Raw genomic sequence first — 15,366 nt, 5'->3', positions numbered from 1 at the left:
ACGGCGCCGGCCACGTCCTATTAGTCAATGGATATCTATCAATATCAATCTTGTGCTTCAGGACCGAGGCTACCTCTGAATCCTAGCAAAACCATTTTGGTTTGGAGAATTGGGTTAAAGGATATGATCGGGACTAGTATGATCAAAATTAACAAGCCTATTGCTTTACTCTCCTACTATTGCCTTATGAAAATTAGTTAATACATTTTTCCTTAACATGATTCCCTATCTCAATCTTACAATAAGTTCCACTGCTGAAACTCAAATAACAAAAAAATGTGCCTCAATGTTGTACTATTTCAAAAGATTTATTTTTCAACTAAAAACAACAATATTCCTATTTGTTTGGACAACGTGTCGCTATTAAGCCTATCCCTTTTATGACCAATCATGCTATTAAACCTATTTCTTTTATGACCAATCACGAATGTCACTATATTTAACTGATTAAAATCATACAGACGTTTGATTTCGTTACTTCTGAATGCTTTTTCCTTGGTCAACTTTTTAATACAAAAAAGATGAAGTTATTTCAATAATATAAGCAAAAATTTTAAAAAAAATATGCAAACGAATCGCGTTTAATTGTAAAATAATTCCAATTTTTGGTTTCTTTTTGTGAAATAACGCTATCACATTGAAAGTTATTTGTGAAAAAGAAATATTTTGGTTTTGACATTTAACGAATCCCAATATGTTGTGAACACAAAAACCGTAAAATTTTTAATACCTTTTATCTCGTTCGAAAGGCTTTACCCTCTGCTTTCTATTTTAGTTAATTTTGCCTTCATTTCCTTGATCTTGAGGGCACTTGGCATTCTTAAATCCTTGATTCAAATAAAATTGAATTTACTTTGTAACATTACTTATCGAAAATTATTTTTGTAATAAATTTTGAACTTGTTAGATAATAAATATGTAATCAAGTTACTATTCCATATTTGCTATAGCAAAAAAAAACTGTTATTATAAACATCTTTGAACACACAATAATACAAGAAATAATGCAGAATATAAATGGATTTCTGTCTTTCTGTCTGTCTGTTTCCTATAGACTCGGAAACAACTGACCCGATTTACTTGAAACTTTACAGGTGGGTGCTTTTGAGGTCTGGGAAGGTTCTGTTATGGTTAGAGACCTCTCAAATTAAAGACAAATGTTTGCATATTTGCATGTATGCAAATTAAACCAACTTTGGCATGGGAGGGTATTCGAAGTAAAAGAATGTTATCATAAATATTTGGAACCCCTTCCTCCTTTCAGTTTGACGATAAAAAGGGGGAAGGGGCTACATTACAAGACATACCATTAACTGGGGGAACATTGATAACTTTTCAATTTATTTTGGAGTTGCTTATTTTTAACACTTAAAAGTATGACAATGTTGCTGCATACATTCAGGGGCCAAAATTATAAACATATCTTAATATTTTTTGGCCTCGAAAACAATTGAAATTTTTTCCTCATGCAATTCCTCAGGTCCATCCACCATTTCCAAGTTTTTTTTAACAAATTTAACCATTTGATAGGGTTTTAGCTTTTCGTTCTATACAGGCTTTCATAAAAAATAACACTAAAACTACCTATACAAAAGAAAAATGTTAAACTTTCACGTAAAACAACCCATTTGCTTCTTAATGCTATCATTTCATCAGTAGAATGAATTGTTTGTTTGGAAGTCTTAAAGAAAACAAATATTTGAAAACTTTAAATTTAAATTTTTAGAAATATTATAAATCTCCAACTAAAAACCAAATTTAGGCTATTTGAAACTCAGTTTATAGGCTTTCAAACATTGAAATCAGTTTTCAGATATTTTCACTCCAGAGTTAGTTAATGATGATTATCTGCAAAAAAATCATGTTGATCAAAGTAACCCGGGTCATCAAATTTCCCCCAGTTTACGGTAACTTGAGAACTACTCAAGCTAATAGAAGAAAAATTTGGCAAGGGAGGGTATAGGTACACAAGAAATATTTCATTTAGAGATGTACCGAATATTAGATCGGCCGAATATTCGGCGCCGAATACCGCCAAAAAACCGTTTAACCGAATATTCGGCTCACCGAATAGTTGAGCTAAGTATTCGGCCGAATAAGCCAAATAGGCCGAATATTTATTATTTAAAATTTTTGGAAAACAGGCTTCTAAAATTTTTCAACTGATGTTGGAAAGTTTATTAAATATTCAAACGTAATGTTGGAAAACCTTCAAGATCATCAAATACTTATGGTTTCAGTTAAACATTTTAGATGTATGCGTGTATTTTTCACTGTAGATAGCTTTATACTTTGATTATCGTTTATTCCAAATTTTCATGATATATCCAGGATTATCATAAAACAAACGAAGAATTCGAGAAAAGCTAAATCTGACCGGGATGGCCGCATATGTTTTTTGAACTTTCCGGATTTAACCCGAGTTTGTTAAGATTTTTTGCTAAATGAAATAAAAAAATCAAATATCTCTTAGAAATTTTTTAAATTTTCTGTTAACAAAACGATTTTTAGAGTAAATTTATAAGTTAAATAGATATGATTTGAACAGTAGTGAACAGTAGTGAACAGGCTAGTGAAGTAGACAATGTGCAACTCGAGACCCCATACACCCAACCCTCGGGTAGTGGTCATATCACCTCTTGTCTGCAACTCCGATTCTCTACCTCCCCGTGGTACTAGCTGGGGTGCGAGCAACCTTAGCGGAGATCGGGTACCCAACCCCGGTGGATGCTTTGGTCGCATGCAGAATGAGTTAGGGGGCTTCGTACGCGTCTGTTCTCCATGTCAGGGGCGGCGTGCGGAGTGCAACAGCGTCCTGGTGGTGTTCGGGACCCAAAACAGCAACATCACGACGGTCCTCCTGCGAGATAGTGGGGTTAGCTGCGGGCCTTGCGAGCCTGTGACTACTAAAAAAACATAAGCAACGAATAACGAACAACAAATTTCGGATGGAAATCGGCAAAGACCCACGCGACGAAAAGGGACTAGCGATTGGAAACTTGGAACATGGAACTGCCGATCTCTAAATTTTGTGGGCAGTACCCACGTGCTCTCCAACGAATTGAAGAGCCGCAAATTCGACATCGTAGCGCTGCAGGAGGTATGCTGGAAGGGCTCCACGGTACGAACGTATCTAGATGGTCGTGCCATCTACCAGAGCTGCGGCAACACACACGAGCTTGGAACAGCTTTTATAGTGATGGGAAAGATGAAAAAGCGCGTGATCGGGTGGTGGCCGATCAACTCACGAATGTGCCGGTTGAGAATCAAGGGCCGGTTCTTCAACATCAGCATCATCAACGTGCACAGCCCTCACCTCGGAAGTACCGGTGACGACAAAGACGAATTTTACGCGCAGCTGGAGCGTGAATACGACCGTTGCCCAAAACATGATATCAAGATCGTCATCGGGGATTTCAATGCTCAGGTCGGCCAGGAGGAGGAATTTAAACCGACAATTGGAAGGTTCAGCGCGCACCAGCTGACCAACGAAAACGGCCTTAGACTTATTGATTTCGCCGCCTCCAAACGAATGGCCGTACGCAGGGTTGCCAACATATATTTTCAAAAATCAGGGAACTGGTGAAATAAAAATCAGGCAAAATCAGGCTACATAAGTAACGGAAATTCCTCTAAAAGTGATGACCTTTTTTTTTTTTTTTTTGGTCATCACTCTACATTTTTCCTGTGTTGTGGGCCTACTTGGTTGCATAATTCTACTGAATCAAAGCCGAAAGATTCCTTTTCATTCCCTTTTTAAGATATGAATTAATGGGAATCTTTCGATTGGTTTCATTCAGCCACATTTTCGCTTTTTAACTTCAGCAATGGTACCTAATTTAGTTCCTTACTACCCATTTTTCATCACATTCGCAAAAATCAGGCAAAATCAGGCATTTTTTGAAAAATCAGGGAAATTCAATGGCTTTTCAGGTTGTCAGGCAGAACCTCGAAAAATCAGGCAATCCCTGAAAAATCAGGCATATTGGCATCTCTGGCCGTACGTAGTACCTTTTTTCAGCACCGCCTCCCACACATGTACACCTGGAGATCACCGTACCAAACGCAATCACAGATCGACCACGTTTTGATCGACAGCCGGCACTTTTCGGACATCATCGACGTCAGATCCTGTCGGGGCGCCAACATCGAGTCGGACCATTATCTGGTGATGGTGAAGATGCGCCCAAAACTCTCCGTAGTGAACAACAAGCGAAACCGGCGCCCGCCTCGGTTAAACATCGCGCGACTGAAGCAACCTGAGGTCGCGGCAGACTACGCGCAATCGGTCGAAGCAGCGCTGCCGGCAGAGGGCGAGCTTGACGAAGCCCCTCTCGAGGACTGTTGGGATACCATCAAAACAGCCATCAACAGTGCGGCGGAGAACGTCATCGGTTATGTGGAGCGATCTCGACGGAACGACTGGTTCGACGAGGAGTGTAGGAGGGTGATGGACGAAGAAAATGCCGCGCGGGCGGCAGTAGTGCAAAGAGGCACCCGTCGAAATGTGGAAAATCACCGACAGCGGAAGAGGCAGCGAGTCCGACTTTTCCAGGAGAAAAAGCGCCGCCTGGAGGAGGAGGAGCTCCAGGAGCTGGAGCAACTGCATCGTTCCCAAGAAACACGAAAGTTCTATCAGAAACTCAACGCATCCCGCAAAGGCTTCGTGCCGCAAGCCGAAATGTGCCGGGATAAGGACGGGGGTATCCTGACGGACAATCGTGAGGTGATCAAAAGATGGAAGCAGCACTTCGATGAACACCTGAACGGCGCACATGCAGGAGATCAAGACGGTGGGGAAGGTACATAGCCGGCGTAGCCAACGACGAAGAGGAGCCACTCCCAACGATGAGTGAAGTTAAGGAAGCCATTCGCCAGCTGAATAGAAACAAGTCGGCTGGGAAGGATGGCATCGCAGCTGAACTCATCAAAATGGGCCCGGACAGGTTGGCCGATTGCCTACATCGGTTGATTATCCGGATCTGGGACATAGAACAGCTACCGGAGGAGTGGAAGGAGGGGGTAATATGCCCCATCTACAAGAAGGGCGACAAATTGGACTGTGAGAACTACCGAGCGATCACTGTCCTCAATGCCGCCTACAAAGTGTTGTCCCGAATCCTACTCCGCCGCCTAACGCCACAAGCAAACAGATTCGTGGGAAGTCATCAGGCCGGCTTCATGGAGGGACGGTCTACGACGGACCAGATATTCACATTGCGGCAAATCCTCCAAAAATGCCGTGAACACCAAGTCCCTACGCATCATCTATTCATCGACTTCAAAGCCGCATACGACACGATCGACCGTAACGAGCTATGGAAAATCATGGACGAGAACGGCTTTTCCGGGAAGCTGATCAGACTGATCAAGGCGACGATGGATGGAACGCAGTGCTGTGTGCGGATTTCGGGTGAATTGTCGAGTTCATTCGAATCGCGCAGGGGGCTTCGACAAGGTGATGGTCTATCCTGCATGATGTTCAACGTGGCGCTAGAAGGTGTTATTCGACGAGCGGTGGGCGAAATGCGGGGCACGATTTTCAACAGATCCAGTCAACTTATCTGCTTTGCCGATGACATTGATATAGTCGGCAGATCATCTGCGGCGGTGGAGGAGATCTACCGCAAACTGAAACGCGAAGCAGGAAGGATTGGGTTGATGATTAATACGTCCAAGACGAAGTACATGCTGGCCTGCGGATCCGAGACCGACCGAGCCCGCTTGTCCAGTAATAACAAGGTCACGATCGACGGCGACGAGCTGGAGATAGTCGAAGACTTTGTCTATCTCGGCTCACTGGTGACCGCAGATAATGACACCAGCCGTGAGATCCGGAGGCGAATTATCAGCGGAAGTCGTGCCTACTATGGACTCCACAAGCAACTGCGGTCGAGAGGACTTAGCCCTCGCACGAAGTGTAACCTGTATATGACGCTCATTAGACCGGTTGTTCTCTACGGGCACGAGACATGGATATTGCTCGAGGAGGACCTGCGTACACTCGGAGTACTCGAGCGACGAGTTTTAAGAACCATCTTTGGCGGCGTACAGGAGAACGGAGTGTGGAGGCGAAGGATGAACCACGAGCTCGCGCGCCTCTACGGCGAACCCAGTATCCAGAAGGTGGTGAGGGCTGGCCGGATACGCTGGGCAGGACATGTTGCGAGAATGCCGGACGACTGTCCTGCAAAACAGGTGTTCGCTACGAATCCGGTAGGAACAAGACGAGCAGGGGCACAACGAGCGAGGTGGTTAGACCAAGTGGAGCGTTATCTGGCGAACGTGGGGTGCCCGAGAAATTGGAGAACGGTTGCTATGAACCGAGTGAATTTTAGGAATTATGTTCGTCAAGTTATGTCGTGAGACGGAATACTATGTAAATAAAATAAATAAAATAATGATTTGAACACTGCTGTTGTAATTAAATGAAAACTTTAAATTTCAAGCAATTTAAAAATTTTTTCCTCTTGTATGTTTGAAAATAATGACTAGTTTCTGTTCAGATTTTCCCTTTTTTTACAAGGTTTTCAAAAATTCGTTCAGAGCCGGCCGTGTGGCCGTGTTGTAGAAAGTTGTATTGTATGCTTAAGGTTAAAGATCATCATTCTTTTTGGCAACTATTTTAAAGACGTTTAGCAAAAATAAGACAATAATCTAATTCGATATAAAAAAAAGCAATTTCAAATAGCTTAACACCTGTTTTGACATGCATTGTCCCAGATTTCACTGGAATCCAATCTCTTTTGTGATAAACGTCCTAGAAGCGACAAGTCATCTGATGTCTTTTCAGCTAATGGTGACATTTTGAAAATTAAAGAGACCTCTACTTAAAAAAGATCTGACACATCTGGTTGGAAATAATCGACTTTAAAACATGAGGAACACTAAGATGGCAGAAACAGTAGATTTCTTTTAGAAAAAGCAGTGAAAATAGAAGTATTCCTATTGAAAGCTTAACAAAATATTCGACCGAATATTCGGCCTCCCCTTCTTCCTTTGTGGATATAGAAAAGGAGGGAAGGAGCTTCCATACCTTGCTTATTGCATAACTTGAGAACTATTCGAGCAAATGGAACCAAATTTGACTTGGAAGGGTTTTTTGGGTACGTGAAATGGTTCTATGAATATTTGGTACTCCTCCTTCCTTTCAGTGAGAAAATGAAAAGTGGGGGAGAGCTCCTTTAAAATTTTCAGTATTACTGTAAAACTACTCAGAAATGTTTTTATGATATTTTGAGAACTCTCTGCTCTTCCTGAGGGAAAATTTTAAGAAGGGAGGGTGCTCCCATACAATTTTTCACATTACTCGAGAATTTATCCAGCAAATGGAACAAAACTTGGCTTGGGAGGGTATTTGAGAACGAGCAATGTTTCTATGAATATTTGGTACTACTGCCTTCTTCCAGTGCGCAGTGGGGTGATAGAAGGAGTGAGGGGCTCGGTTACCATTTCTCGCATAACTCGAGAGTTATCGAGCAAACGGATCAATATTTGACATGGGAGGGCATTTGGATACGAAAAATTATTATAAGCTTATTTGAGACTCCTATGTCCTTCAATTGGGGATAAAATAAGGGAAAAGGGAAGCTCCCATTGAATTGCTTAGCATAAACCAAGAACTTCTCGAACAAATGGAACCAAATATGCCATGAGAAATCATTTGCGTACCGTAAAACGGGGTAGTATTGATCACCGGGGTAGCATTGATCAGCATAAAAAATTTCCACATAATCATCAAAAACTAACCCAAGCAACCAAAAGTTCGGATAACATTCCTCTATCAGGTTTGATCAGCTTAATCGAGTATGCTAATATAACTTCTTTTCAGCTCAATTTTTAAGTAGTTAAACGAACTTTAAAGTTGACAAAAAGTTCGCATAAATCGTCAAACAACTTCTAACCAGCTTCAAAATCCACTTTATAAGCAGCATAAAAAATCGAAAAAAATACTCTTCCGCTCCTTTAATTGCCTTCTCAAGTCTGCTATTTTGATTCATATTAATCAACTATTTTTGTTACTAACTCACATTACATTTAAAAACATGTTCTTACTAAGCCTCGAACCCGAGCTCACCGCTTGAAAGTTGAGATCCATACTTGTTGCCCTATATGAACATCATGAGTAGGCAACGATTTTACTCGATGTGATGATTTTCTTTAAAACGACTTTCAGGTTCTTTATTTCTACTTAATCCCCACTTTCAAGCTGTTATAAAGTTCTTCCGGAACTTAATGTGCACTTCGTATAGTTTTTTCCCAAGTAACGATGTGTTTATTTTTGCAAACACGTGTTGAAGTTCGAAAAAAGTAGATTTTAGCTTTTAAATCTACTACAAAGTTTCTGTAATACGAAGTTGCTTTTGAATGCCCGTTGGGACTAATTAAAAACTTTCAAGTTTACAAAATAGTACAACAGAGAATTTTTACGAACTATTGAGCTGTACAAAAAGACTTGCAACCCTTTGATAGCTACTTGATTTTGAAAGAAATGAGAAGTACGTAACAAGTAGATTGTTTTTCTTCATACAAACTTTAAAGTTCCCAAAAAGTAGAAACAGAAACCAAAACAGTACTTTAAAGCTTTTTTTGAGTATTGGCTGAACTTGATAAAGAATGAAGTTCCATAAACCTCGAAAAAGCATTTTGAACAGCAAAAAAGTTCCACAGAACTTTTGTACAGCTATATTATATGAACTTATCCCAAGCAACCAAAAGTTCGGATAACATTCCTCTATCAGGTTTAATCAGCTTAATCGAGTATGCTAATACAACTTCTTTTCAGCTCATTTTTTAAGTAGTTAAACAAACTTTAAAGTTGAAAAAAAGTTCGCATGAATCGCCTAACAACTTCTAACCAGCTTCAAAATCCACTTTATAAGCAGCATAAAAATCGAAAAAATTACTTTTCCGCTCCTTCAATTGCCTTCTCCAGTCTGCTATTTTGATTCATATTAATCAACTATATTTGTTACTAACTCACATTACATTTAAAAAACATGTTCTTACCAAGCCTCGAACCCGAGCTCACCGCTTGAAAGTTGAGATCCATACTTATTGCCCTATATGAAAATCATGAGTAGTCAACGATTTTACTCGATGTGATGATTTTCTTTAAAACGACTTTCAGGTTCTTTATTTCTACTTAATTCTCACTTTCAAGCTGTTAATAAGTTCTTCCGGAACTTAATGTGTACTTCATATAGTTGTTTCCCAAGTAACGATATGTGTTTATTTATGCAAACACGTGTTGAAGTTCGAAAAAAGTAGATTTTAGCCTTTAAATCTACTTCAAAGTTTCTATAATACGAAGTTGTTTTTGAATGTCCGTTGGAACTAATTAAAAACTTTCAAGTTTACAAAATAGTACAACAGAGACTTTTTACGAACTATTGAGCTGTACAAAAAGACTTGCAACCCTTTGATAGCTACTTGATTTTGAAAGAAATGAGAAGTACGTAGCAAGTAGATTGTTTTTCTTCATACAAACTTTAAAGTTCCCAAAAAGTAGAAACAGAAACCAAAACAGTACTTTAAAGCTTTTTTTGAGTATTGGCTGAACTTGATAAAGAATGAAGTTCCATGGACCTCGAAAAAGCATTTTGAACAGCAAAAAAGTTCCACACAACTTTTGTACAGCTATGTATGAACTTATTAGTTCGTTCCTTAAGTGATATTCGAACTTTTGGTTGCATGGGATTAGTTCGTTCCTTAAGTGATATTCGAACTTTTGGTTGCTTGGGAAGTCTAACGTTAAAATATTTAAAAACTTTTTTCTACGTTTAAAAACGTACCTGTTGAGTTTCAAATTGGTGAAACTAAGTTTTTTTTTTTGAAAATTTCAAATGTGAGAAAAAAATATTATTTCAAAATCCTAAAATATCTATTTTTCCGAAGGCTTGCAAACAAACACCCTCCCTGAGGAAATCAATGCGTTCAGAAGCAGTATGTTGATTTATGTGGCAGTTCAACTTTTTTTCCTTAGTAAATTTATAGTTTTGGTGTAGTTTTGGTTGTATTTTGAGGTAAATTTATGATATTTTAAAAATAGGGACGTTTTCCAAGAATAAGCCGGTCTAGGGCAAAATGCCCCTATCAAATGGTAAAGTTTGAAAGAAAAAAATAAAGGGGAATAATGCGAGGGCCTACAGAATTGAATAAAGGCAAAATTTAATTTTTTTTACATGATTTTGATACTTGATTCCTTCGCTATATCTCGAAACAGGAATGTCTTACAAATATTTAATGATCTAGAAAAATGTGCCTAACAGAACAAAACAATAATGCCGTTATCTCAACAAATTATAAAAATTTTATTTTTATTTGGATTTACTCGATTTTTGCCTAGGGTCAGGACACCCTGCATTAAGGATCAAGTCTCCTTTAGTAAAGGATCAAGTCTCCTGTAACTTAAAAAATATCACAATTTGTTTAGTCTCAGGAAAATGCTTCTAGTCTATCTACGAGTTCATGTATCGTTCTAATTTTTGGACAATAAAAACTTGAAATTACACGCTATCAGACAATGCAAAAGATGGTGAGTTGCAAAATTTTCCCAAAAAGATATAATGAAAATAAGAAAAGGAGATTAAGTATCCCTATTCTCCCCTAATGTAAAAAAAATTAGCCCCTTAATTTATGCAGTATCATTGTCCATCTTTCGAATTTAATTGTTATTAGGCCTTAACACACGAACTACCTTAGTTTATCAATTAATAGCATTTGTAAATATTATGAAGGTGTTTTGTATCCTTTATTATCAAGAAAACTCAATAAAACCGTCAAAATGGAGGCTGATCAATGTTACTCCAAAACATCAAATTCTAAACAAAGAGGAAATCGACTTTTAAATCAGATTTAATGTAGCCTAATAATTTTCAGGAACCAGCAATACAACTTTCTTGGTATAGAAGTAATCAAGCAAAAAAAAATCAAATTTGACAAGGGAAACTAGTTGAGTACGAAATATGATTCTATGGAACGTTACAGACTCTTCTGCCTTGCAGTGCACTGCAGTGTAGAGAGGGGAGGGACGGGTTCCATATAAATGTTATTGTATTGCTTGAAACTTATCAACCAATATAACCAAATTTGATACCTACAACAAAAACCAAATTTAAAATAGTTTCTTAAAATTGAATTTATTTTTGGAAGTTTTGCAAGCGTGCGGCATCATCAAGCTAGTAATATTCAAAAAATATAAGTTTTTGAACTTCTTTAAAATGATATGATAAAAACTAGAAAATCTTATGTCAATTTTCGTAATTCACAGGGAAAAAAGTTTCATAGTGAACTTGTTTCGAGAAAACTGCTGCTGATGTTTTGAAATACATTTTCAATTGTACTATAAAAATTTCAGCATTAAGTTGTATGGCTGTATTGTATTTGCTCCTCTGTTCGAATGAAATAATCATTTTATGTTTACACAAAGCATGTTGAATAAAAATCTTATCAAAACAGATTTCAAACCCGCTATCTAACCCAGAAAGTCTCACCTTAAATTTCCCCTTTTTGCGTGGCTGCTGCTGGGACTGCTGCTTGGAACCAGCACCGTTGGAGGCAGATCCGGTGCCTCCTATGCTTCCTTCCGCTGCCAGCAAGGCAGCACGAAGCTCTTCCGGAAGCGTACGTCCCGAAGTTGTTGTTGGTCCACTTCCGGAAGCATTAGATTGTGCTATTTGTTGTTGCTGCTGCAGTGGAAGCTGCTGCGGTTGCATCGAATGTATCGAATGCCGTTTGCTCAGCTTATGCAAATTCATTTTCGACTAGATTCAATGGATTGAACGAGCAACGATTCTGCCTTGGTTTACTTTCGTCGTTCGTAGGAGAACGTATAATTTCTCGATGAGCTTTTAGCTGCCTTCCATTCACTGAACTAGCTTCGAGACGAGAGAAAAAATTGACTGTCAATTCAAACTTCACTTCCTTTGTATTTCTGCACACACGTGTGCTCAATCATTCGTAGAGCGAGGCAAAAGGTACCTTGCAAAATTGGCAGCCAATGGAAGAACTCTCTCATGTTGTCATACTTATGCCCCGAGCCCTACAGCACTAACCATTCCGTTTACCATTTGTTAAACCCTCTTTTTTTTCTTGCTACCTATTCAAAAACCCATTTCCTGAACACAAGAAATCCTTGGTTGACACATTTCTGATCCATAAAAAAGCAAACCAGCAAAATAGCTAAAAATTGTATAGAACAGACGAAGAACATTCAACTACACTTTTTTTTGCTCACTTCTTTAAACCATCCCGAACAAGCTTGCAAAACACATTTTTTTCTCTTCCTGGTCCCTATCCGCAATTCACGTTTCAACCTTCACTCTTCAGGAAGGGACACAAAACCCACCCCACACAACCCATTGAACATTTCAACATCCGGCTTAGCTCCACCGGGGAAAACCGGAAGTGACGATAAGGAAAATATCGAACGGGTGTTCACAATTCGATTCATTTTTTCCTCCATTTAGCTCATGACTAAACTAACTGAACGCTGCTGCCTGCAGCAGAACTCGCCATCATCGAACCCACAGCTTGGGCTCGGGATCGGGATCGGATTTCGTCCTGTCACCATTTTATATTTTTATTTAACTACTATCCTTCTTCAATTTCCCCCGTTGACCTTTTTTTCTGTTTCCCCCACTGATGGCCCCACTAGTGGAACAGATCTATCACGTGACTGACACTGTTCACAATCCTTTTGAAGAAATCTCGTTGCTCGAGATGGACTCTCGACTCGGTCGGCGGATGCGATGGTTAGGATTTTTTTTCCCGCGCTTCAATGGCTGCAACCCACGCTATTATTCCAATCGTTTCCTGAAATTGGGAAAGAGAGAGAAAGAAAAATGGAAAATGTAATTGAGATCTCAGCTCCGTGGGGCAATTGAATTTAAATCAAGGTTAAGTTTTTTCTTTCAACAATGTTGTTTAACATCGGCAGTGCAATAAAATAAAGACAGATTTGGAACAGGTTTTTTGCTCTGATGTTTACAGAAATTAAATAAAACCCTTTTTTTCGTTATTTAATTTTTTTTTTTAATTCTTCAAATAGTTGAAAAGGTTGTGAACATGAAGATTTTTCTTTAAATACAATTTTTCACTTCTTTTATACAGAAACTGTTGCAAATTTGCTATTATTTGAAAAGGTTTATTAAATTCACGATTCATCATTATTAAAATCGGGAAGCTTTGTTTATGATTCATGATGTCAAAAAAACATTGAGAAAATTGAACTCTGAATGTCATTTATATCTCTAAAACGATTATTTACACTGACCGGCACAAATAAAAATTCACTCCTTTCTTGAATTTTAACCCTTTGTTTCATAAAGTAACAAATTTGCAACAATTAATTAAAGCAAAAATAAATTTTGCAGAAAGCCAAACAGTTGACTTTTTTCTTCATGACAATAATATTTCTAGCTTCAAGATAACGTTCAATTAAAAAAAATGACTTTCTGAGCATATATATACAAACTAGACCAACTTGAATCTGAAAAATATATAATGTTCAAAAAGGCTTATTTTCCAGAGTTTTGACCTAGTCCAATTCACACCGAGAAAAAAATTTTGACTAGAGAAAATACTTTCGCATTTTCAGTAATGCAATTAACACAATCGAATACAATTTTAAGATTTTTTTGATTTTTTTTCCTATAATAATGGTTTTTATCATTTGTTGCAAAATTGCAACATCATGCAACGGTAGCACTCTACTTAGGTATATAGACTACACAGTGTGTTTTTCGAATGTTTTATCGTTGAAACTGTGTATATGTTTCCCGATGAAAGTACTATTATTTTTAATATTATTTTATCATGTTTTGGAGACATTTTTAATATAATGCAGATGAATAAGCCTCTAAGCCTCTAAATGGCTGACAACTGTAGAAATATTGGGGAAAACCAAGAACAATCTCTTTTCTCTAGATCATCAACCATACGTTTCATAAAGTAAATAAAAATGGTTGCAATTACGAAACCTAATTATAAATCCTGCATAAAAGTTGAAATTTTTTTCTTACTTAATTTTTGCAATAAATTATATTTTCAAAGGGTCGCATTTAGAACAAATTTGTGACTTTTGAGTAGTTATAGTATTTGTATTAAAAATTTGAATCTTAAATTTTTCAAATGGATCCAGCGATGATTTTAAATTTAATCTTTTGATCCCCGGAGAAGAATTTCTTTGTTTGAGAAAAATATTTTCAAATTTTTAGTAAATTAATAATAAACATCTATTTTCTACTAACTTCTTAATAATAATGCATGTTCTCAACATTATGCAATGTACTACCCTAGTTTGTAATATTAGATCCATTATGTGCTTCAATTACTTTTAATCGTTTGTTTAGTATTTATGTTAACAGTTTTAATGTTTTCAGAACGAATTTGATATGGAAATCATGTATGAAGATGAAACGAAAATGGCAGTTCCACTAAAGTCCGACTTATAATTCTTTTTACTCTTCAATTGTAGCGGTATAATTAATTCAATTGTAAGTTTGAAAAAATCAACTACATTTGTATGATTGATTTCAGTTATTCAACTAGTTTAGTTATAATAGATTCAACTAAACATTTCTGGTTAACCTCTAACATTTAACTATAAATATTTTAGATTCAACTTTAGTGGTATAATTGATTCAACTACAAATGTAAGATTGATTCTAGGTATTGAACTATAAATATAGTAAATTAAACTATATTTTTATGATTGATTGTGTGATACTTGAATGTTCATCCGTGTTCATCCGTGTTCATCAGTAAAAATTTAAAAAAATATCGTAAATGTGAGACCAGTACGTGTTCCCTGCAGCGAGCGTAGTGCTGCTTTTAGGGCTCAGCCGGCAGTCCCTAACATCGATGCGAAGCGAAAGCGCCCTCTGGCGATGGGGAAACATTTTTCTCTACCAGTTCCTGGCAGCGGTTGTGTAGTAGGCCGACAGTTCCTCCCCGCCCCCACAAGGTCAATCTACGCCGGGTGCAGAAGCACAGACTTCTAAGTACGTCTTCCGGGACCGATAAGTTAAGACGCACAATTTGCTGGGCAACCATGCATCACGATGCAAAAAGAACAACAGTGCAGTGGAGGATCCGAACATGGATATTGGGATTTCCGGTCAGATTTTCAGGCATCGTGGCGGCTAAAACTAACTAGAAGCAAAATGCTGTCATTAGTCATTGAATAGTTTAAAAATCATCTTAAGATATGATAAATTCTAAAATAGACAAGATTTAAATTTATAATATTTATAATTGATCTCATTGAATCAATCATACCATTATTGTTGAATCTATCATATTTATAATTAAATCAATCATATTATTATAGTGGATTCTATCATAGTTATAATTAAATAAATC

The 15,366-nt window shown here is 37.7% G+C and overlaps 1 protein-coding gene across 2 annotated transcripts in view; it reads right to left on the bottom strand.

Moving 5' to 3' along the window:
• The window catches only part of LOC129751004 (uncharacterized), a 951,184-nt gene that overhangs the window by 741,085 nt on the left and 194,733 nt on the right, over positions 1-15,366 (bottom strand). For both annotated transcript variants that reach the window (XM_055746238.1, XM_055746239.1), the window contains exon 2: positions 11,496-12,816. In XM_055746238.1, coding sequence (XP_055602213.1) covers positions 11,496-11,759 — 264 coding nt within the window. In that variant the 5' untranslated portion in view covers positions 11,760-12,816. The remainder of the gene's footprint in view (positions 1-11,495; positions 12,817-15,366) is intronic.

The sequence above is a fragment of the Uranotaenia lowii genome, chromosome 3 (genome assembly GCF_029784155.1).
Source record: "Uranotaenia lowii strain MFRU-FL chromosome 3, ASM2978415v1, whole genome shotgun sequence".
NCBI classification, from domain to species: Eukaryota; Metazoa; Arthropoda; class Insecta; order Diptera; family Culicidae; genus Uranotaenia; species Uranotaenia lowii.
Note: the sequence above shows the minus strand (reverse complement) of the source record. Positions and strands in the feature narration are given on the sequence as shown.